We start from the raw sequence: 25247 nt of genomic DNA on the forward strand, positions 1-25247 counted from the left end.
ATGTCATACTGCTGAAGTGTTCTCATATGTGTTTCCGTGTACATTTATCCACTGCAAATTTCCAATAATTAATGCTTGAACACCTATTCGTTTGAATGAATACAGCAAGAATAATTAACAATCAACACATGCTTTCAGTGTGCATATAACTTTTACTTCAGATTTTGTGAATATCGAAAGAAATGTGTGAAAACTACTATACTAATCATTGCGCAAAGTGCAGAGAATGACTTGCGTTTGTGAACTTGCTTTTCCATAACGGTAAAATATTTTTTTTATAAAAAACAGGAAATTAATAACGAGTTCAAAAACAAACCCCATACTCATGTAAAACCCGAGAACTAAGTGCAGTAGGCCTGCCATGGTCACAAGTCACTTCTATAAATAAAATTTAAGCTGAATGCACGTACAATTTCATGCTCTTTCAATTTCCAGCTAATAAAGTGGACATTATTTACTGGTCAACTGATTGCGTCTAATAACACCGCCAAGCCCAGAAAACATCTTCACAGCTTTCATTTTTTTTTTCATTTTATTAAATTGTGAGAATCTTTTATCAACCACCGCATTGTCTACTGCTTCGTTGTGTATGCAGTTAAAGAAGAAACACATGCTGGCTATTGTTTGAGCAACGATTGTATACAGAATTAGTTGAAAACAATCACAAAGACGACTTACTGGCTTTACTCATGGACTCGTAATAAGTAACATTTCCGATAATGTTTATTTTGGCATAACACTTCAAGAACCTGGTGAAATTGTTAAATTTCAGAAGCAAAGCCACGATCATATTAGATTCAAATTCATATGCGAACTCTTCCCCAAAATGATAATAAATAAACATTTTACACACTATCTCTCAACCTTTAAAAAAAGGTATTTTTCTAGGTACAAGAAAAATACACATACATATATTTAAAATTTCAGGAACCATGCCATGATCATATTATATATCATATTATATCTGAATTTATACATGATCTCCCCCAAATAGATAATAATTTTTTTGCGCAAAGTGCAGACAGAGAATTGCGTTTGTGAACTTGCTTCTCCATAATGGTTACATATTTGTATAAAAAATAGGAAATTAATAACGAGTTCATAAGCAAACCCCATACACATGTAAAACCCGAGAACTAAGTGCAGTAGGCCTGTAGTAGTCACAAGTCATTTTTATAACTTTTTTAAAAGTTGAACACGAGTACAATTTCATACCCTTTCAATTTCCAGCTAATACACACTATTTCTCATTCTTAAAAATATATTCTTTCCCAGTACGAGAAAAATACGCATACATGTATTTAAAATTTCATGAACCACGCCACGATCATATTAAATTTGAATTCATACGTGATCTCTTATCCATAATGATAATAATTTTTTTATATACTATTTCATGTACTTTGAACAAAAAATATTTTTTCATGTGCGAATGAATATACAAGATTTCTGGAGCCATGCCATGACCGCGTTATATCCGAATTCATAGCGGGGTTGCACTGTATGTCTGCCACATTTCAGTTGTCTCTGTCAACTAGTTTTCATGCAATGTGAACCTCAGATATTATGGTTGTGTAATGTATTTAAAACTGAAAATCTTCCCAGGATTGACTGACATGGAAATATAGACAGATGGACAGACAGATGAACAGGACCAAAGTCAAGAAACCAACTCTTGAAGCAGTGAGGGCATACAAGTCTGAAACATTTTTATGTGTAGTATATACAAGGATTGTTGATAAGACTACCTGAGGGGAAAAGCCCATGTTCATCAAACAGCTGCATGACAAGATTCCGTCTCTGGTCAAGAATTCTGCGTAGGGAAGAGAACTGACCAGGTGAGCTTGGGGTCTTGGGTGTGCATGGAGACTGTAGGTCACTTTCCGACAGTTCTCCTGTGGATGACAAGAGAAGTATATAATACCTACTCAAGTTCCTAGCAAAAGCCTAATAATAATAATCAGTTACAAGATTAATGTCACCAAAACTTCATGAAAATCATCAATAGTATTTACAGTTGACTACTCCAATAAAATGCAGTAAGAATCTACTTCCTATTGATTAATGTTGGTAAATTTGATATTCAAGTAATAAATTTAACACTTTTTATCCTGCTAAATTAAAAATTAAGCTGTTTACATTTTCTATAATATCCATTTAGTACTGTTTATTCTAAACCTGGGACAAAATGTAGCAGATTCACGTTATTAACATGCAATCAAAACAACTTTTTGGGCTATAGAGATACAAAGATTGTTGGGTAGACAATTATAGTTAGATATTGAACATTTTATCGATAAAATTATGTTAAAATTTTCAGACCTAAATATCCTCTTAGGGCTATTCATATAAAACATACATAGGACCCAGGGAAGGCACTTTGAATGTGGGGTACTCACCCATAGATGCAATTTAGAATTTTATTATCACTTTAATCTGAACTCTGTGAAATCAAAGTACCCTGGCACGTTTTTTTTAAAAATGCCTTGCCTGGGTACAATGTATGTTTCAATGGAACAGACCTTAATTATCTTTCACATCCACTCTGTGTATTTATCTAACTTTCTTTTCTACCTACATTTGTATAAATTGACAATTTTATCTAACTTCTGCCCTTTCTTCCAATCAACGTTTTTTCCAATCTTCAGTAAAATCTTGCATAGCATCCACCTGTCCATTATAACTAATATATTTTCAGCCCACTCTGTCTTATGTAATTTGCCTGTACAGCTAAACTCTGCAATCATCATGTAACTCAAAACTGTAACTCAAAATTTTGGTTTCACTGCCTTTAATTTTCATTGAAAAATATATCATTCATTTAACTATAATACCATTAATTTTAGCCATTTGGGATGCTAAGAGTTTGGTTTTAGACAAATAAATTCATCATTTTCTCATTTTCCCTTAAAAAAAAAACTATAAAACAAAATTCATACAAAACTGGATTAAAGTGAATTTCACACAAGTCAGCAGATGCCTGCATATATCATTCACCTAACAAAGTTATTAGGGTCATTTTTTGTGTCCAGTGGGTCCCAATGTACGTACTGTACTGTATACAGAAACTTGATATATTATATAACTGATCAATCAATTGATAAATCAGAACTCTCATTTTCAAACAGTATATTCATCTATATATCTTTTTCTCTTGTTCTTTCATATATGAAATTTTTAATGTTCCTCTCAACATTTATGGGCAACTTGCCTGGTCTGGAAATTGCAGCATCAGCTAACACTTCAAGACTGAAGTCTTTCCCAAAGAAACGATTATCCTCAAACACTCTTCCACTTTTTGGAGTTTTGGGTGTGGGAGTCGGAGTGTCTGATTTATATGATGGAGACGATAGGTTTGAACCCTCTGCATTCTGGTCTGCTTGGGCTGAAAAGGAACAAATAATGTTTAATATTCAGTGAAGCACCAAAATGCAAAGAACTCCTTCATTATAATGCTGTCCATGGAAGCCATAGAGTATGTTGTCTTATAGTGAGCCTATCTTAAAATGAGGAACACTATACATATAGTTTCACTAGTGCATAATGAAATGGGATCCTGCCTTACAAAACAATGGTGTTATAATGAAGGACCTTAAAGTGAGGGAGTGCTGTAATGGTTGCTGTAAAGAGTAATGGCCTGTACACTTGTGTCTAACACATTTATCATCTTTATTATCATAGATACTACCATTTAAAAAAAAGCCTTGCATAAAAAATGTAACCGTTTTCAAGGATTTATTTTGAGTATTGTGGAGCAACTAGAGTTATATGCAGTAGGTACATCACAAAGGACTTCCCTCATTACAATTTGCTTGGCAGGGTCTTTATAAAGATTTATTTATGTTGGGAAACAAAGTTACTAGAATAGACATGGATAAGCTATAATTCCTCTAAAATGATGTGGGATGATGCAAATCAAACTCATTTAAGATCTCATCGATATGGAGATGCATGCCAAATTTGGATGAAATCCAAAAAATGTTATGGAATGCTGTAAAATGAGCTTAAAGTCTCCTCAACATAAAGTCAATCACCCAATTTGACTGAAATACAACAAGCCTAGGCAGGAGGCATAACTACTGTAAATGTCAAAGAATGTTTGAAATCAAACTTGTTAAAGATCTCATCAATCTAAAGGTATGTGCCAATTTTGGTTGCATCCAGAAATTCTTGGTAAATCATGCTCTGGAAAAATGGTCACGTGGTCAGGCAATCAAGGGGGCATAACTCCTGTGAAGGCTTTTGTGAAATGCTGAGAAAATGAATGAATTAAAGGTCACGTCAGTAAGTACTACATGTACATACAAAATATGAAATCCAACAAATATTGCTTAATTTAAACTGTCAGCACTAAAATTAGGAGAAGGGGCACTTAAAGGCCATACTTCCTTTAAAGGATGAAACAGAGCTGGAAATAAAAAACTTTTGAGATTTTATAAATATAATTCTGTATGCTAAGTTTGATAAAAATTCAAGACTGCTCTGGTGGCCTAGTGGTTAGAGTGTCCGCCTTGGATGCGGGAGGTCATGGGTTTGATCCACGGCTGAGTCATACCAAAGACTTATAAAAATGGTACTAACAGCTGCCTCGCTTGGTGCTCAGCATTAAGAGGTTCGTGTTAGGATTGGTCAGCCTGGTGTCAGGATAATGTGACTGGGTGGGATATCATGCTACATGTCTGCAGAATGATGCCTCAGTACTAAACATCACTATAAACTGCCACAAATCACCAACCGTAGCGATATGACTGAACAGTTGTTAAAGCTACATTAAAAATCCAAATCACATCACATCACATAAAAATTCAATAATTCCCAGCAAAGTTCTTTTGGAGTCAAAATGGTTGATGAGACAGATGGCCAAACGGGATGGGTGGAAAAGATTAATAAGGGGAACCACCAAATTCTTTGAGTGCCAAGCCCATCCCATGAATGAAAGTAACAATATGTGTCAGGAAACCAAAGTTAAAAGAATGAGCAATTAGGGAACATAAATCCTCTAAATGATGATGGAGAATACTGGAAATCCATCTCATATGTATATAAAGGTGCGTCATAAATTTAATTGATATCCAGTGTTCTTTATTATTAAAGTACTTCTGCTGAAACCTGTGGACAGAAAATCTGGGGGCAAAATTCTTATCAATGATAAAGTGCAATGCATTGAAGGTCTCATTAACACTGACTGCATGCCAAATTTGGTTGAATTCTAAAAGTTCTTTGGAAAGATAAGCCATCAAAACCAAAGATATAGTGATATGCAATCAGAGGCCATAACTCCACTAAATGAGGATATAGAAGACAGGAAGTCAAACCCTTTCATGGTGAAATCAATATAAAGGTGCATAGGTGTATACCAAGTATGTTTAAAATCCAACTAATCCCTGTAAAATTACCTTGTGAAAATTAAATTGTTGACAGCTAGATGCAATGACATGATTACTACAAAGCGCTGCCATCTTTATCAAGTGGGGCCCTAAAAAATATTAAGCGCAAAAAAGGAACGTTAGCCCTTGGCTGACCCAAAATACTGCATTACATATATCAGCAATGTAAAATAGCATAATGGTCAATACATTTAACAGAAAGGGTAACTGAATAAATTTACCTAGTGAGGATATTTTCTTTTTTTTCTTGTTGTAGTTACTGATGATTGCCCGTGGACTCTGAGGAAGGGGTGTGGTGGAATCAGTTTGTTCTGGGTTAAACTGTGGCAGAGCTTCAAACCTCCTCTCAAAGTTCACCCGCTCCAGAACCCTGTAACAACAGATCAGTTAAAGATAAATTGCGTCACAAGATACCTGCTACACCTTTACAGCCCTGTAACAGAGATTTTAAAGTTTACTTGTACCAGAATGCTGTTACAAATGTTCAGTTACAAAGCAGTGACCTGGGACATCTCATAGAACAGATAAGTAACTGTAACATTTCCACAACTGTGTAAAAGCAAACAATTTTTAAAACATTAACATCTAATAAAAACTATGTCACAACCATTAATCAACATCTCTAAACAGATACTGAAGAAAGTCAGATCTGAAAGAAATGTGCTGAAGGAACTTCAAGTTTACCTGTTCTTGAACATTTGTCACACTAGGTTAGTGACATGTCTATCTACACTTGAATGTATATTACATAAGATTAGTTAATGTCTATCAAAAAGAGCATTGATATACCTTAACCCATGTTAACATGAGGTCAGTTACATGTCTATCTACAGAAATGTTTCTGTGCACATCTGTTATACCTGAACTTTTGTCACATGAGGTCAGTTAAATTCCTGTTTATAGGAATATTTCTATCTGTTGCACCTCTAAAGCTCTATATTGGTGAGAGATCACTTACCATATCTATCTGCCTACAAGTCAGATCCAACTGCAAAGACATCTGCCATTGCATGATGTGCTGGCAAATCTGGGTCTATACAGTCTGCTAAGAGTAATTACTAGAACAAGTAACTGACCATGATCAGCTGACACATTATGTGACTGTAGATCAGGTCCTAGGTTCTTTGTATTCGACTTAAAGGCATGGAAATAAGGTACATTAAAACAGTAGTTTCCAAGTTATATGTATAGAATTATATAAGGTACAATGAAACAGCTGCATGGGACTTACAAGCATGGAAAAAAGGTACATTTAAACAGTTGGATTCGACTTATAGGCACAGAAATAAGGTACAGCTGTATGCGAATTAGAGGCATAGAAATAAGGTTTATTGAAACAGTTGCATTTGACTTACAGGCATAGAAATAAGGTATATTTAAATAGTTGCATGTGACTTACAGGCTTGGAAATAAGGTATATTTGAACAGTTACATGCGACTTACAGGCATGGAAATAAGGTATATTTAAACAGTTGCATGCAACTTACAGGCATGGAAATAAGGTATATTTAAACAGTTGCATGCGACTTAAAGGCATGGATATAAGGTATATTTGAACAGTTACATGCGACGTATAGGCATGGAAATAAGGTATATTTAAAGAGTTGCATCACAACGTTTAATACCAGTAATGTTTTCTAAATGATTTCAGACTGATCAGTAACAGAGCTAAAATTGTGTCATAAAAGCTAATATTTAAAAATGTCTGATTTTTATAAATGCCAGGTTTATATAAAGAAATCAATCTTTTTGGGAAAAACTGTATCCATTATAGAAAGTTTACATCACTCTACAAGGACATTTTAGTCTCACAAACTTCTATAGTTTTATGGCTGATCACTATGACCCTTTCAAGCCATATCATAAAACAGTATTACATCCGACCATGTATATGTAGTTTTTCCAGCAACTAAGTTTGCAATTCCTACATTTTCATTGTGATTAAAACCCTCTCAAGCCTGCCTGTGGTTCTGAAGTGCAAAGCTAGGAAGGATGAGAGTGAGGGGTAGAGGGTCAAAATGGTGCTACTTAAAAACCAAAGGCAAAACTGTGAAAAGAATGGTGATTAATTATGGTGAATCACTAATGTCACTGTAGTTACAAATTTTGCTGCAGTCAGCAACAAGTACATACTTCTCCATTCCATCATCAATGCTTTTCTTGAAGATGCTCTTCCTGGGGCTGTTGACCCCTGGGGATGATAAGGGTGCCCCAGCAGGTGAGCTAGATGGTACTGGGATGGGTGGTGGCTTGTGTTTGGCCTTTGCAATCTGAAATAAGAGGACATCTTGCAAAATATTCTTTAGAGATATGGTAATGTAAATAAAGGCACAGACTAGATTCATGTCTGTGAAATATGTATGCTCCTGCTGCAGACAAAGGTTGAAACCCCAAAAAATGTTCCAAAAGCAAAGAACACCAGCAGAAATAGCATAGAAATATAATCTGGTCATCCATATTAAGTGTAATGTTATTTGTTACTGAAGAATAACTGCAGAAGGCATACTGTACTATTTATTAAATACAAAACATCAATACAGCTAGAAGGGGAATAAAGACTGCCCTGAGAGTATGTTTCCCATGGAACACAAACCCTTTTGAATGTATAACATAAACCAGTGTTGGTGTGTATCAGTTCTAGTCCAGTGTGGAATAAGGCTTACACTACATCTCCCCTCCTGAGAAAGTTAACATTAAAATGAAATGTGATCTGATGACCGCATTTCTAAACAAGCTACATCAGCTTCATTTTTACAAGTTCAGTCTCTCAGGTGGTTTTGACAATCTTCCCAAACGTGTGAAATATCCATTTTGACTGGTTGGCACTGCTTTGATTTCATCTGAGTCAGTCAAAGTATCAGGGTTTGAAACAGTCACTCTGAGAGGCTCCGATAATGTAGTAGGCATGAGAACTAAATTTCTCTTATTATGCCGTATCTCTCCCTCTTAAGTTACTAACATGTATAAACAAGGTCTAAATGCCTCAGAATTAATAATTCCTGAAGAAAAATGATCTTTACTCCATACTTTATTCCCTACCTAAAGTTTTTCATATTTCGGGCATGATGTCGACAATCTTCTCTTTTGAGTTTGCTTTTGATAGTTTTCCGATTGCTTCAGTTTCATTAAATCTGTATGTAATTTTCTTCCCATCAACAATTCCGCAGGACTGTATCCATTTGGTAATGGTGTTGCACGATGTCAAAAGAGTTATGTAAGGATCGCTGCCACCATGCAATGTTATTTGTTATTGAAGAATAAATGCAGAAGACATACTATTTATTAAATACAAGGCATCAATACAGCTAGGACGGGGAGTAAAGACTGCCTTGAGAGTATGTTTCCCATGGAACATAAACCCTAGTGAATGTATAACATAAACCAGCTGTTGGTGTGTATCAGTTCTAATCCAGTGTGGAATATCTGATTACTTTTACTGTCAAGTGATATTACAAAGCTAATTAGATTAAGGTTTACACTACATTAAGTACCACTAACATAAATTATATAGTTTCTGATTAACTGTGCTAATAAGGTTTTCACATTATGTTAAAATCCCCATATTGGAAAATGTTGATTAAAACAAGAGTCCCTTTCAGGGACCGACACTCTAATGTACAATTTTTTTCCCCCCAGGAATTCAAGCTGAGAGCACTTTTTCATTTTAACTGCCAATATTGATATTCATTATGAGAATGATTTTCAGATAACCACTGTGGAAACCATACTGGATGTAAGGACAGCACCCTTTTCATCTAGGACAAACCAATTCCAACATCACTGCTGCTTGAGAGCTTAGATCCAGTATTGCCTTCACTAACTGATGTTATTAATAACTCTCTCTCATCCAGGGAATTCCCATCATTTTTAAAAACTGCCATTGTAAAGCCTCTGCTGAAGAAACCAACACTAGACCATAATGATTTAAAGAACTACCGCCCAGTTTCTAATCTCCCATTCATATAAAAAATCTTAGAAAAGGTTGTTCTATCCCAGTTTGTCTCTCATCTAAATTCAAACAGTCTTGTTAGCAATGTACAATCTGCATATAGCCTTTGCCACAGTACTGAAACTACTCTTCTAAAAGTAGTTAATGACATTCTCTCTGCATTGGATAGCGGAAAGATTACAGTCCTCACCCTCCTTGATTTGTCTACAGCATTTGACACAACAGACCATGATATATTACTTCACCATCTCCAGCATGTATTTGGCATTCATGAAAAAGCCTTACTGTGGTTCAAATCCTACTTGGTCAACAGGACACAAATTGTATCTGCAAATGGAATACACTCCAGCCTAGTTGATCTATGTTGTGGTGTTCCACAGGGGTCTGTTCTTGGACCTGTTCTCTTCATTATGTACACTCAGTCACTCTTAAGTGTCATAGATCATCATCCAGTGTCTCACCAATTGTATGCTGATGACACCCAAATATACAAATCTAGCCATCCAACTGAAGTTGATGTTACCATCCAAGGTGTAGAGAGGTGAATTTATGTGAAATCATGGATGACATGTAACAAGCTGCAGATGAATGATGATAAAACTGAGGCCATTCTGATCACAACACAAAGACTTTCTCATTCACATCCTTTACCTCAAACAATAAATATCAGCAACACCAACACCAACATTAAATTCACACAATCAGTACGAAACCTAGGTGTTACTCTGGACAGTACTCTCACATTGCACCAACATGTCATGAACATATGCAAGGCTGCATATCTTGAGCTGAGACACATCAGCTCAATTCGCAAATATCTTTCAGCTGATGCCACTAAAACACTTGTGTGTTCATTAGTACTTTCAAGACTGGACTATTGTAACTCAATTCTGTCTGGTTCATCTCAATATTTTCTCCAGAAACTTCAAAAAGTTCAAAACACAGCTGCTCAGATCATACTTAGAGTACCACGATCAGAGCACACCCTACACTGGCTATCCATTTGATCCAGAATCGAAAACAAAATTTGTTCTCTGTACTACGTTTCACTGTCGGACTCTAGTCCAACATACCTATCTGACCTCACCCATGTGTACACACCAGCAAGATACCTACGCTCCTCTTCTGACAATTGTATACTCATTATTCCCACTATGAAAACGAAGTCATATGGACAGCGTTCTTTTGCATACCAGGGCCCAGCAACGTGGAATGAATTGCCCACTGAACTTAAGACACAAAGACACAGTGATCACATTCAAGAGGGCTCTCAAAACTCACTTATTTCTACTGCAAGAACAAACTTAAAGACCTAATAATGTTTCCTACCTTAAACATTCTCAGCATGTTTTTTTTAATGTTTTCTAATTTCATGGTGTTTGTTTTTGTAATCATATCATTATATGTTTTTTATCTTCTAGGTGTTGTCTAATGTTGTAAAGCGCTTAGAGTTTCTAAAGACTAGGCGTTATACAAAGTCCTCATTATTATTATTATATACCATTAAAGGATTTCAGTGAAAACCCCATGTTGATGTGACCATCCCTTCAGGAGATATGTAACTGAATTTACAGTATGTTCATTGCGGTTACCATATTTGAGGTAGGATTGGCAGCAGAATTATAAGATGTAGCAACAACACAATTTTTAAGATGGCTGCCATGGTGGCTATAATTGATGTTTGAGAAGCATTATTTTCTTTTAGGACCAACTGGACCTTGAGATGAATGTATCTGTCAAGTCTGATGGCAATCCTCCAAGTAGTTTAGGGGGATAACAATAACAACACTGTATGTATCAATGGACACATGTGGGATGAGGGATCATAAGCTTTTCTGGTCTATGATCAGCAGAGCTGAAAATATAATTGTTTAAATGGCATGTAAATCTGTCTAACCCATCATCATTACATGTGTATACAATTTAACTTGCTATGTGTAGTAGTTTTGGCCTAGTCATGCTACCCAGTTTTAACTAATATGTCTAAATTCAAAAAGTCAAACATTTAAAACTATATCATATTTTTATCATTCAAACAGCGTGAAAAATCTAATGAGGTTATCTAATTACTGAACGACACATACCTAAAAAATATAATTTTCCTACATGCAGTTTTTGCTCAATCTTCCTATACAGAAACCTGGGCTGAGTTGAACATTGCAAATCAATCAAGAAAATCAATGAACAATGTATTTTTTTTTTTTTTTACATTTTCATACAGTTAGGTGCTTTACAGCGATTACTGTATTTTGGAATGGTAATAGTGGGTTGAGATGCCAGTGACAGCCTAATAAAAGAGAAAAAAATCACAATGTATGTATGTGTGTGTGTGTATATATATATATATATATATATATAAACGAATGTATGTGCACAGTTTAGTGGCAGCCAAGCACAGTTCTGGTTATATGGTGCCAATTAAAGGTAAGTTCTAAAACTGTAAAGACAAAGAATTGCAAAATAAAAAAAATAAAAATCCCAACAAAAAAAACCATTAAGGTAAAGTCTTTAGAATACACAATCCAATGAAAGATAAAGTCTTTAGAATACACAATCCAATGAAAGATAAAGTCTTTAGAATACACAATTCAATGAAAGGAAAAGTCTTTAGAATACACAATCCAATGAAAGGAAAAGTCTTTAGAATACACAATCCAATGAAAGATAAAGTCTTTAGAATACACAATTCAATGAAAGGAAAAGTCTTTAGAATACACAATCCAATGAAAGATAAAGTCTTTAGAATACACAATCCAATGAAAGGAAAAGTCTTTAGAATACACAATCCAATCCAATGAAAGGTAAAGTCTTTAGAATACATAATCCAATGAAAGATAAAGTCTTTAGAATACACAATCCAATCCAATGAAAGGTAAAGTCTTTAGAATACACAATCCAATGAAAGGAAAAGTCTTTAGAATACACAATCCAATGAAAGGAAAAGGCTTTAGAATACACAATCCAATGAACGATAAAGTCTTTAGAATACACAATCCAATCCAATGAAAGGTAAAGTCTTTAGAATACACAATCCAATGAAAGGAAAAGTCTTTAGAATAGACAATCAAATCCAATGAAAGGTAAAGTCTTTAGAATACACAACCCAATGAAAGATAAAGTCTTTAGAATATACAATCCAACCAATGAAATATAAAGTCTTTGGAATACACAATCCAATGAAATATAAAGTTTTTAGAATACACAATCCAATGAAAGATAAAGTCTTTAGAATATACAATCCAATGAAAGATAAAAGCTACAAGATGAAGATATTTACATTCTGTACATGGTATATAAAACATAAGATAAAGATAAAAAGCATAAAATCATAAAATCCATAAAGAGTCAAAATTTGTTATAAAGTATAAACCACATTCTTTCATAAAGGGTCCTAGATATCTTCTGGTGGTAACACATGCCTGAGTGTTTGTACAGGAGGTGTGCAATGCAAGTATTGTGGGAGCAGTAACTGAAATGACCTGAAAAAAATGCAATTCTATAAGGGTATAGTATGAAGAGTGATATTCAGTTCAGGGAAAAACTTGTATATGGTGTTAAGTAATGAAGTTAAGTGTACATGAACTTAGCAGTAGAATTCTCAGAAAAATTTGGATGAAAATTGTTGAAGGAAATAAATTTATTTATTTTCATTTTGTTACAACAATTTTCCAAGACATTTACTGATAACAACTGGTCATGCATGATGTCTATAAACAGCAGATGTAATAAATTTAAGTAAAACTTCTGAGATGTTGATAGAGAATATTTTCATAAAAGTATTGGAAATTAAGAGAAAAACAGATATCACAGCACGCAAATGGCAACTTTATCATTAGGATGTATCCTTGATAGTCTCCGGTAACCAAAACCTCGAAAAACAACTGTCAAGAAGAAAAATATTTACTGGTTTGGCAATGTCAGGCATTCATCAGGAATGGTTAATGCCATCATACAAGGCACTGGATTTGCACAACACTTAGGAAACATTCACAGGCCTCTGGAGAATTGTTTTCAGAAGTGCAATGAAGTGGCATTCCATTTATCTCAATGATCAAGGGATATAAGAAAAGAAATAACACAGTCTATACTATACAATATTGTTGTTATCTGTAAACCATAATCAACTGAAGATCGTTGTCTTCAATTGTATGGGTGGATTCCTCAATCCTGTGCTAATGAACAGTTTTTGGTTGTTCATCTGCATAGATTAATAGGGATTTTAAACAAAGCATTAATAACAGTTGTTTGTATTTAAGTATTAATAAAAAATAAAGTATCTCAAAAAACAGACATACTTTCTGATGCAGCTTTTAATGACTTGGACAAAAATCACTCAAAGTTGCCAACACTTTGCTGTACTGTTCAATACTCATTGCTAAGTTCTTCACCATGAATAAGTATTAAAAATCTTCATAACCATACAGTGTTGAAAGACAAGTAGCTGAAAAATGTCCCATTATATGTCAATAACTTCTTCCAAAAGAAAATAATACTGTAATTTATAGTTTTTACATATCATTTAAATATTTTGTACATAATCAAGTAATACAAGTTGTAAAGTACTTGTAGTAATGTTTCTCACATACAGAAGTTTGGTTTATAATTGAAAATTTAAAATGTTTCATACAAATGACATCTCAAGCTCATTAATGAAAAATCTGTATACTGTATCACTTATGTTTTTGTCTGATGCTTTTATCCATGATTAAGATTTTTCTTAATATCAGGGTGTCAAAATGGTATCAGCTTTCAATAAAATGTATATTAAACAGAAATTTCTACAATAACTAAGGTACTTCCATTACTATTTATTCCATTACACACACAAGGAAATATAAACAACATACATGTACTATACTGAAGTGTCAACAATGTCATATTGGCACATTTACTCAGATTAAATTAATATTCATTTTTATTCTAAAATTGAATACCAAAATAGCTTAAACAAAGTCTTTTGAGTTATGTGCCACGAATGCCATAAAAAAACCTCCAGATGAAAATTATTGAGTGTTAAAATACTTCTGCAATGGTGGGCATGTATAAAACTATGACAAGAAAAGAATAAGTCAGGTCTATTATAACAAATAACAGGGGAGTACGCTATTTTTCAACATGTGCAGCTTTCACTGTGACATCACAGTGCACAACATTTAATCCAGTTTGTGCTGAATCACATATTTAGGTTGACCTCTTCTAAAAATCTCTATGTACTTTTTAACATTGATTTTTACATTCTATGGGGCATGTAAATAATGACCTTCCAAAAAGAATATGGATGTATAGGGATTAAAATGATGTAAAATAATTGACATTTAAAGGTAACTGTAATCAAATTCTAAATAAATGACACCCATTACTGAAAGTTTTTTACTGAATGCCTACATGACCTGTATGGTTTGCATTATAGTGCATGCAACTAATGCACCTGAATTTAACAGTGACCATCATGCCAATATCTTGTAATCCTCATCAAAGTCACATATCTTATTTTCTTTAAAAATGATGTCTTCCACAAAATGATAATTAATTTTTGAACACATTATATACTTTGAAAACTTTTCTTTTTTTAAATTATCAAAAATCAGAAGAAATAATGTAACCAATGCTAATGACAGCATAGCAACTGGAATGAAGACCATCTGTATAAATTTGCAACTTAAAAAAATATACTGAAGACCATTGAATAACTTAAGTATGGCTCTCTTTGATATTCATCCTAAGATTACCATTTACTCAGAACCTGTACAAGAACATGTAACCAAGAAATGATGAACAAAAGCGTGATATTTATATTCGACAAAATTGATAATTATACTCTGGAAAAGAGTTATGATGAGATTTCATAAAAGTTAGCAAAGGTCATTGAATCACAACTGAAATGGGATACATTTCCTACTAGCTTAACCTCATAACCTTGATCTTCACAGAAGATTTGGATCTTTAAAAAAAATATACCTATAGTTTTGTAAGGTTGTAAAATGGTGTTCAACACAGCAACAAATTTACACCGAGATGAAGTGACTTAAAAACAAGAGTTGAATAAAAACAGTTTCATGGAAGATCCACAAGCTACACAAGTGGTTATAAGAAAACCGAGTAACTGTTAGATGGTTCAGTTTTAAAAGAGCATGTGAAGCATCCAAATTAAAACAAAAATCGATTCTACGATTCCATTAGCTGAGTTTAAGCAAAAATAAAGACAGCTGATCCAGATGCATTTTTATGTGGAGGTGATTTGAGAAAATATTCAGCTTTCAGGCCACTGTGTAGAAACTTTGCTTCAATTGAATCATATCTCTTAGAAATACTGTATTCTCCATTTTGGAGGGTGGTTCAGGATGGCCACCCTCCATAAATACAGTTAAGTGGTATGTATTTTATCCAGGTCATCATTTTCATCTGAAGCCTGTCAGCAAGAAAACATGAGATGTTATAGGCTTAATTAACTGAATGAAAATTCACATAGCTTCAACGGTTTCTTTCACTCTATGCACAAGGCATGTCTTGTTTTGTGAGATGCATCATTCAGTTAATATTAGCATCCTGATGTTCAGAATATATTGCACGATTTACAGTAATTAGGTAATTGCTGGTTTTGTTAAATCAGACCAATCATCTTTCTCTCCTCCCCTTTATTCAAAAGCACAATATATCAAATACATTCCCTTTAATGTGAATCATTACAACTGAAACTGACAAAAATAACTACTGAATACTTCTACATGTAACTATGTGATAACAAGAAGTGTACACAGTCCTTTGCATCAAACATGACTATTTTTTTCTAAATTGTAAAACTTTATCTGGAACTATTTAACTACTAATGTTCATTTAATCCCCAAGTCAGATAATTTGCCCATGTCTCTTCATGTATGTAGCCGATACCTGCACGAGTTACAGGAAAATACATTGAAACACCAAGCAGAATTAGGTTTGTACACCATTCAATTTGATTTAAAATAGACAAATTCACTAATTCAGGGCCCAAACTAGGGCTGGAAAAATGTCCTGATAAATAAGTCACAGAGTTCAAGGGAGATATGAGGGAGAAAAGAAGTATAAATATAATTTTCATTTGTAAATGTATTTATTGGTTTTAGATATCAATAAACACAGCCTTTACTGTGCTCAACAAAAAACATTTTTGCATGAACTACAACAGAATGCACCACCATTATTTTGAAAGTAAATAACAACAGTGCTGCACTTTGTTAAATATTGTAATGTAGAAAGTCATGTTTTTTTTTAAAAAGTCACTTCCTGAAAAATTGTAATCAAAGCAATATCTGAACAGATCCTGCAAGGAAGCTTTTTCAAAAACTGCAAAACTTCTTGACAAAAATATTAACATTTTATTTATTTATTTATTCATTTGTTTATTTGTTTGTTCACTTGTTAGCTCATCACTCATTAGTTTCTTGATCATATACAATTCTGGAACCTGTTTACCTGATCCTTTTAATCAAGAAATAAAGTTGCTTTATTGATATAAACTTTGCTCATTCACTCATTTTAAAGTTTCCACTGCTTTGGTCATGAAACTTGACTTGAGCATCCCTGCTATTTTGTCACTGGAAACTTTCAAATGAGCAAATAAGCAAAATTTGCACAGATTAATTGCTCTATATGAAGGAACATCAGTATGAACCTTAGAAATGGCCACAGGAGGGGTAGGGTTGTGTTATTTCACATGGAGTTACAAGTTATCAAACGTCTGATCCAGAAATAATCTGTACATGGACCCTTCATCTCACCTCAACTCAAGAGATAAAAGAAAAACAGGTAAGGTACATTATGCATTGTGGAAGCATTTTTCTGCACCAAATGCATGATTTAATGAATCTGTGAGATCAGACCACAACTATTCATCAGTATCAGTATATGTTATGGGGCTGATTTACTGGACAAAGGTCACTTGCATATCAAAACCTAGTTAAAGTGCTTCAGGAATCTGTGATTTAAGATTAATAAGAAATGTAGCAGGGAGTAAGACGGTGTAACTAAAAGACATGTTTTACAATGGGTGGAGTCTTAACTAGGGATATTTAAATTATTAGACAAAACGGAAATTTGTCTTTGGCATAAAAAGTTGATTTCTCAGCAAAAGAATTATTCTAGTTACTTTTTCCCTTCCAGTGTGAATCCTACCCATATTGGGTTTAAGGAATTATAATACCAGTATGCACATGCTTGCGAGTCATTTGGATTTTTAATGTAGCTTTAATAACTTCAGTCATATTGGAATGATGTCTTAAGTGTGGCAGTTTATAGTGATGTCTAGCATCGGGGCATCATGCCACAGACATTTAGCATCATGTCCCACCCAGTCACATTATCCTGACACCAGGCTGACCAGTCCTAACATTAACCTCTTAATGCTGAACACTAACAGCTGCAAGTACCATTTTTATAAGTCTATGGTACAACTTGACCAGGGTTTGAACCTGCGACCTCTTACATCAGAGGTGGAAGCTCTAACCACTTAGGCCAATGGAGCGGTCATACCAGCATGCAACTTTTATTCAGTGTACATGTAGCAAAGCAGGTATTAGCAAAGTAAGAAAACCAATAAATGTATTACTTACTTACATAGTAAATTTGCACTTTTGTGATTCTAGTAGCTTGGTAGATTAAATATGACTATACACCACTCTTGATAAATGACCGTAATATATGGTGATTAAGCTGCTACTGGATGCAAGTCACAAGAGTCAGTTTTAGCTATTCATTAAGGAGAAAAAAATATACTGCCCACTAAAGTAGTATAACCACATTTATGGGATCAGACAATGCTGCAAGTGAGCGCAAGACTTCACAACCCATCAATAACATATCTAGTTAAAACATGTCAATTTGTACAGTTTATAATCAAATGGCAGTACATACTTTTTATTTGCTGATGTAATTGATAACTTGCAGATGTAATTGATAACATGGGTGGTTGCAGCAGATGTAATTTGTTGTAACCAATCAAATTTCATAAAGAGAGTCAATTTTATGAGTTAGTGCTTCATTAACTCAACACTTTGACCAAAGCACATTAGTGTGTGCAATTTGGATTCTTAACACAGCTTTAATAATTTTAGTCATATCGCTACAATGTCTGCAGTGTGGCAGTTTATAGTGATGTCTAGCACTTGGGCATCATGATGGTGACATGTGGCATCTTTTCTCCACAATCACATTATCCTGACACCAGATCAACCAGTCCTAACAATAGCCTCTTAATGCTGAGTGTCAAGCAAGGCAGCTGCGAGTACCATTTTGAAGAGTTTTTGGTATGACTCTGCTAGGGTTCGAACCCATGACCTCCCGCATCCAAGGCCTATGCTCTAACCACTTAGGCCTCAGGAGTGTGAAAAAAGCATATCATCAAAGATCAGCATTGTTTCAACAACAAAATAAAAAATTAATTTGGTAGATGATTGTCACAAGTCATTTAAGAGTTTACTGAGAAGTGCTCTGTGTCCGTGAAGACACATGATCTATGTGCTAACTGAATTAGGTGACAAGAAAGAAAGTATGTGTTCTGCTGCCTTGAGCTTCAAAATAAAGTGCACATATGGAGTACCAGCAATTTCCAGTTTTCAACAAATATAAATGAATTTGCATCACCTCTGAAATGAATCCATTCTAAAAAACTGGTTTAATGAATTGGCTCTGGAAAAAACAACAAAAGTATCCCTAAAACAGAAGCCACATTAGGGAATGTGAGAAAAAATTATGGGCATATCTGGCAAAAATTATGATATAAATTAGAGAAATCGATAAAAGAGAGGTTTTATTTTGTTGGTACGTATTGATTAAAGGCAGTTATAGTTCCAGAACTCACTGCAGGTGGTGGAGCAAGCAGTTGGGATACTGAGGAAGAGGTGGAGGCAGGCATACTGGTGGGTGGAGCCACAATGACTGCAGGACTAGCTCTTCCAATTGTAGGTGGAGCCATACTGACTGAAGAACTATTCCCACTGACTGTGGACATGGAGCTGATAGGTACAGTGGGTGTGTCCTTTGCAGTAGCATCCACAGTAACTGGACCCTTATCTCTGTCATCCATTGCTTCCTGGGAGCTTGACTTGTGGATCTGAGACGAAATTAAAGAACCATTTTCATGCATCAACAATTTAAATGGATCAACAATTTATCACTAATTAGCTTGGTTGGTAGGTTTCTAATGGTACATCAAAACCTGAGAGGCTATACAGTGCCAAGGCTATGGCAGTGAAGTACATTGCCTATGAACACACCAAAGATGTAAACTAGGCTGATTTGGGGAAGAATCAAACCTGTAACTTCTGGCCTGCTAACCACTGAGCTACTACAGCATCCCTATCTACCAACTAAAAGACTCTACTTAGGTAGTTAGGGATGCAGTAGTGGCTGTACATTTTAGCAACAGATAGAATCTTTTAATTGGTAGTTAGGGATGCTGTTGTGGCTGCGTATTATGATCGTTTAGTTGGTAGCTAGGGATGCTGTGGTGGTTGTGTTTTTTTTTAGCAACAGATAGTCTTTTAGTTGGCAGTTAGGGATGCTGTGGTGGCTGTGTATTTTAGCAAGAGATATAATCTTTTAGTTGGTAGATAGGGATGCTGTAGTAGCTGTGTATTTTAGCAAGAGATATAATCTTTTAGTTGGTAGTTAGGGATACTGTGGTGGCTGTGTATTTTAGCAAGAGATATAATCTTTTAGTTGGTAGTTAGGGATGCTGTGGTGGCTGTGTATTTTAGCAAGAGATATAATCTTTTAGTTGGTAGATAAGGATGCTGAAGTGGCTGTGTATTTTAGAAACAGATAGTCTAACTACCAACTAATAGACTCTATCTGTTGCTAAAATACACCACCACTACAGCATCCCTAACTACCAACTAAAAGACTATATCTGTTGCTAAAATACACATTTTTTGTGTTACATATATCTGATTTAATATATATATATATATATATTAATTTAATTGATTGTTTGTCAGTTTTAAATTTTTTATTCTATTATATGCTATTATAATATTATAATGTAAATTTATTCACTGGAGATGATATTTTTCCAGAAAATTGGTTGACCTGAATCATTCTTTTCATAAACACCAGGTGTTGATCTAAATTCTGACCTTGATTCAAAATTAGTAAACAAAGTTCTATTTTATTTTAAAATGATTGGTTGTTGTCAAGGTTATGATGGGGCTTGGGTTTAAGATGTAAACAACTTTTTTTTATTTTTTTATTTCTTTGAGAAAATTTTTGGTCTAATCAATGCCATATTCTGTGTACGTGATATAAACATGATCACATGACCACCCCTTCATTTCGCAATTCTGGTTTTTCCATAACTACGAATTTGTTAGTTTTAATAGATATGAGTAGAGAGAGATTTCTCAGTTTTTGGGCTTTTACACTTGGTATCAAGTTATTTTCTTTGTTGTTGCCAGATTTTGAGTTAATCTTCAGATCATTTGAATTTCAAAAGGATTAATTATTTATTCTCTGGAAATATTTGAAGAGTGCTCACACAGATTTTGGAAAGACATTATTTACAAGTTTAAATTGGTTTTCCAATACCACTTGCTTCACCTTTAATACAGCAAATTCTACAATATTATCTCATTAATTCAAAGAATATGTCTCATTTTACCAACAAAATGATTGAGCAATATATGCAGTTTTACCTTTAAACCAAAATGAAAGAAAATAAAATCCTTCTCACAAACACCACATCTGTGAAATATGACAGTATTGTATATAAAGTTTGGACAAGTTAGACAAGCAGGTATAAACACAAGGTTCAATATTATGCAATATCCTATTACATATTCTGGGATATTTTACTGCACATTCTTGCTAATCCTATTACACATTCGGGTCTATCCTGTTACATATTTTGGGCTATCCAGTTGTATTAGTCACTGTGAATTTATTTATTTTTGTGGAGATAAATATTTGTTTAAAAAATTCCTTCTAATCATTGCTTAAATTCAAAGAGAGGGAAAGGTGTCCCATTGTTTTCACAATGAAAACTTGTTCACTGAATCTTTAAATTCATGATTTGTAACAACAATCTAATCCGAGAACATTGGTAACCCACAAAAACTGGTATCCCATAAAAATGGATACCCCACGAATATTTACAGTAAATAGCTCAAGACTTGCCTAGTAATACTATATGATCCTTTTGTTTATTATCATACAAATTCCAGAGCTTTCTGTGAGCAAATTCAAATGTTCATGTGCAACTAAAAGTAACATTAACAGCATATTATACACCTGCTGCCTGTTCATCGAATTTTGTTGTGTATAATGCACACTTTTTTCACCTAACATTTTCTGGAAAGTACATATATTTTAGACCCCAAAAGTAAAAATAATAAAAAATTTCAGGTCGATCACAACACTATAGCTACCTACATGTCACATTCACCCTTGTGAAATATGAAATCCATCTCATTGTAACTAATTGTTATTTAATAATTAAATAATGCTTACAAAAATCAATAGTCTTGTTCTTTAATTGGTTTATGTTAATAAATTCATTTCAATTCACATCACTATGCAGTTTTTGCTCTGTGTCTTAACCAGAAATACACGTACACAATATAACGTATTGTTTTACTGTCATGTTTCTGTTAAAGGTGTAGAGTACCACAATGCAGCAGAACAAATACAGCTACTGTACCCATTAATGTTCAACATTCAATAACTTTTGATCTAATAGATTTGTCAATAATTAATTTCTCTATCTATGGCTGAATTGAAATAGTCAAATCTGTCAATAGTGGCCACCCATGGAGAAAAGTCAATACTGACCTTAGTATAAAGGTTTATCTTTAAAAATATGTTTTTGAACAAATACCATATACCATATATAATTATAGTTGTTGTTAATAATAATAATAATAATAATAACAATAACAATAAATATTATTATTATTATTATTTTTCTTAACCTGATTTTGTTTTGCACTATTTATAGAAAACTTATTAGGCCTAGATGTTGTTCTCACCAAATTTATGTTCTCATCTTTTCTTGAATTATTGAGTGCACCATACTGACAGCAAATCTGAGTAAGACTGGTTCACTGTAAAGAACTCAAATGTCATCTAACAAATGATCAGTGCAAATATCCAAAATGTCTGACTGCTGTCACACAATGAAAATTGGAGCTAAATTCTCACTTTTTAAAAGTGTATATCATATGCGCAATAAACGGCAGAACTAAGTTTTTCCCCCTCATTCTGGGTTGAAAATCAAGGTGCATGTTATCCACCACTGCTCTGTACATGGTAATAATCCCCTATGAAGATAACTGAAATCTGTGTGCAGAAGCCATTTTTCTACTTTCAAACTTACCATGACCTTTTCATTAAAAATCAACTGGTTTCTTCCTTACCTCTAATGTAAGCAATCCAGGCATTTGCTCAGGTTTGTGATGTGTGTGTGTGTGTGTGATTGGATTTTTAACGTAGCTTTAAAAAAAATTCAGTCACATCGCTATGACATCTGCAGTGTGACAGTTTATAGTGATGTCTAGCACAGGGGCATCATGTCGCAGACATGGAGCATGATGTCCCACACAGTCACATTATCCTGACACCAGGAAGACCAGCCCTAACACTAACCTCCTAATGCTGAGCACCAAGCGAGGCAGCTGTTAGTACCATTTTTGTAATTCTTTGCTATGACTTGGCCAGGGATTGAACCCACGACCTCCTGCACCCGAGGCAGATGCTCTAACCACTAGGCCACCAAAGCAGTCGGTTTGTGATGTAGAACTTATGTTACTGTGAAGAAACCATTTTTCTTCTTTCAATTATAGTGACCTCGGCATTTGAATATAAAACCAAAAGACTTCTTTCTTATTGTAAGTGAAGCTATCCACCTATTTTGGTCCAGGTATATGAAGTAAAGCTAATGTACATGAACCATTTTTTATTTATCAGTCAGTGACTCTGATCTTTAACCTTCTGACCTTGAAACTGACTGGTAACTGTAGATGGTAGAGAACCTAAATCACACAGCATAATGCATTTATCTTCTGCCAGTGTAATCTTGGCCATAACCTTGTGATCCTCAAACTTGATAATTATTTGTAACCCCTAGTACAAGCCATGCACAATCTGTGGTAACTCTTGATGATGAAGAACTTGATTAACTGTGCAAAGACATGTTTCTTCATTCAGTCACAAGGAACTCTGAACTTCTAACCTTGACATCAGTAGAATTCTTCCATAGCCAAAGTACAAGCCTTCCTCAAAGTTTGGTAACTGTAGGTAGTAGACAACATGAGTTATCATGCAGAAATTAAACCAGTAGCAGACAGACAGACAACACCAAAACATCACACCCTCTGCCTTAATGCAGATATATAAATATATCAATTTACTTCATAATTACATGGTAAAGTTACCTTTCTTTCTTTTTTGAAACCCTTGATGCCACTCTCAAGCACTATTTCTCTGTAACGTTTTCCCTTGCATGATCTCTGAGGTTTAGCATTATCATAGTCTTGATCACTAGGAACCTCTTGATCTCCTTCCTCTGACCTTTGATCTTTGACCTCAAAGGATTCCAAACTCTGCCCTCTGGCCTGCTTCACTGGGGCTTGAGCTAGGACTAATGGAGAAGGCTTCTGGGGTTTGTGATCATTGTGTATTGGTTGTCCTGGACCCTGACTAGTCACTGGGGCCAAGAGGGCAGAGCTAAGAATTGAAGTATTTGAGTATGAGGGGCTCATCACAGGAGATGCTGAACTTGATGGCCTATGGCTTGGCGATGCTACCGTCTTTGAAGCTGCAAAATCACAAACAAAAGTACCTGAATGCAAAAATTCAGATTTTAAAAAAAACATGAAATCTAATTTCTAAATACACATCTGCAACTGCTTTTTTGCATATGCCAAAAATGCAATGCATTCATCAATAAATACAAAAGAAAGTAGACATCACTTTAAATTCAAGGAAAGATAAAATTTAAAAAGCAGCTTTATTGAACTGTCATTTTTCCTCTGAATGTGGAGATGAGAAATCCCCATTAATAGGTCACTTTAATGCCTGATTGTTTTATCACAATTCCATAAATCTATTCAGGCTGATTGTTCTGACTAGTGATTAAAGGGTATCACAAATGCGGTAACCTATTTGGGCCGACTGAAAACATTGTTTTGAAAGTTCAGAGTAATAATATTGAGTCAAAAGTATATCATATGATTTATTAGTGTACTTTTTTTTGGCATATAACACTTCTCAACATGTTTTAAAAAATATCTGTAATTTTAGATTAACAGGATTATGTGGCTTAATGACCACTTGCATTTGTTCTGAATACACTATTGTTTTTTGAGGTGGCTGGATTGTACCATTTGGGTAGATTTCAAAATTGTTATGAACCATTAATTTCAAGACCCAATGAACCAAGCCACCAGTTTAAGTTCCAACACAATATCACTTTTCCTAAATCCATAAAAAACTGCTCATTAACCACAAAAATAGAGTTTCCATGAAAAATATTTTGACAGAATAGACTAGTTTGTCAGCCAGAAGCCCTACTTACGCTGAATGGATGCAAACTTCTGTAGACTCTCTGTTGCAACTGGAATATTAGCAATTGTGGCCTTGATCTTCTGTGGTTTGGGTTGTAGGTTACTACTTGTGATGTAACCAATGTCACCCTTGGCATCTGTTGCCATAGTAATGTAGCTCTGATTCTTAAGATTCATGACACCTATAAAGGTAAGTCAAATTTTTTTTATCATTATCACTCTACTATGTATTATATAAACTATGATGTATGTACTATATTAAAAACTTCTCTGTAACTTTTGTCTTTTTATATATTTTAAAACAATAAATATACATACAATTACAATACGAGAAATGTTGCTGCTAGAAGGCTTGCACGTATTTGCTACTGTTTCTTA

General features: G+C 34.3%; 1 protein-coding gene across 4 annotated transcripts in view; it reads right to left on the reverse strand.

Annotated features, from left to right (window-relative positions):
* Nucleotides 1–25247, reverse strand: part of LOC149793168 (protein capicua homolog) — a 181734-nt gene that overhangs the window by 16971 nt on the left and 139516 nt on the right. For 3 of the 4 annotated variants that reach the window (XM_089967095.1, XM_089967097.1, XM_089967096.1), the window contains exons 17-23: nucleotides 24881–25051; nucleotides 23739–24121; nucleotides 19172–19423; nucleotides 7521–7657; nucleotides 5609–5757; nucleotides 3212–3385; nucleotides 1749–1895 (exon numbers count right to left, since the gene is read on the reverse strand). In XM_089967095.1, the coding sequence (XP_089823221.1) occupies nucleotides 1749–1895; nucleotides 3212–3385; nucleotides 5609–5757; nucleotides 7521–7657; nucleotides 19172–19423; nucleotides 23739–24121; nucleotides 24881–25051 (1413 nt within the window). Of the gene's footprint in view, nucleotides 1–1748; nucleotides 1896–3211; nucleotides 3386–5608; nucleotides 5758–7520; nucleotides 7658–19105; nucleotides 19424–23738; nucleotides 24122–24880; nucleotides 25052–25247 lie in introns of those variants that run through there. The other variant, XM_089967098.1, reaches the window with a different exon arrangement.

This window comes from Sinohyriopsis cumingii, chromosome 8 (genome assembly GCF_028554795.1).
Source record: "Sinohyriopsis cumingii isolate HCF-2022 chromosome 8, ASM2855479v2, whole genome shotgun sequence".
Lineage (NCBI taxonomy): Eukaryota > Metazoa > Mollusca > Bivalvia > Unionida > Unionidae > Sinohyriopsis > Sinohyriopsis cumingii.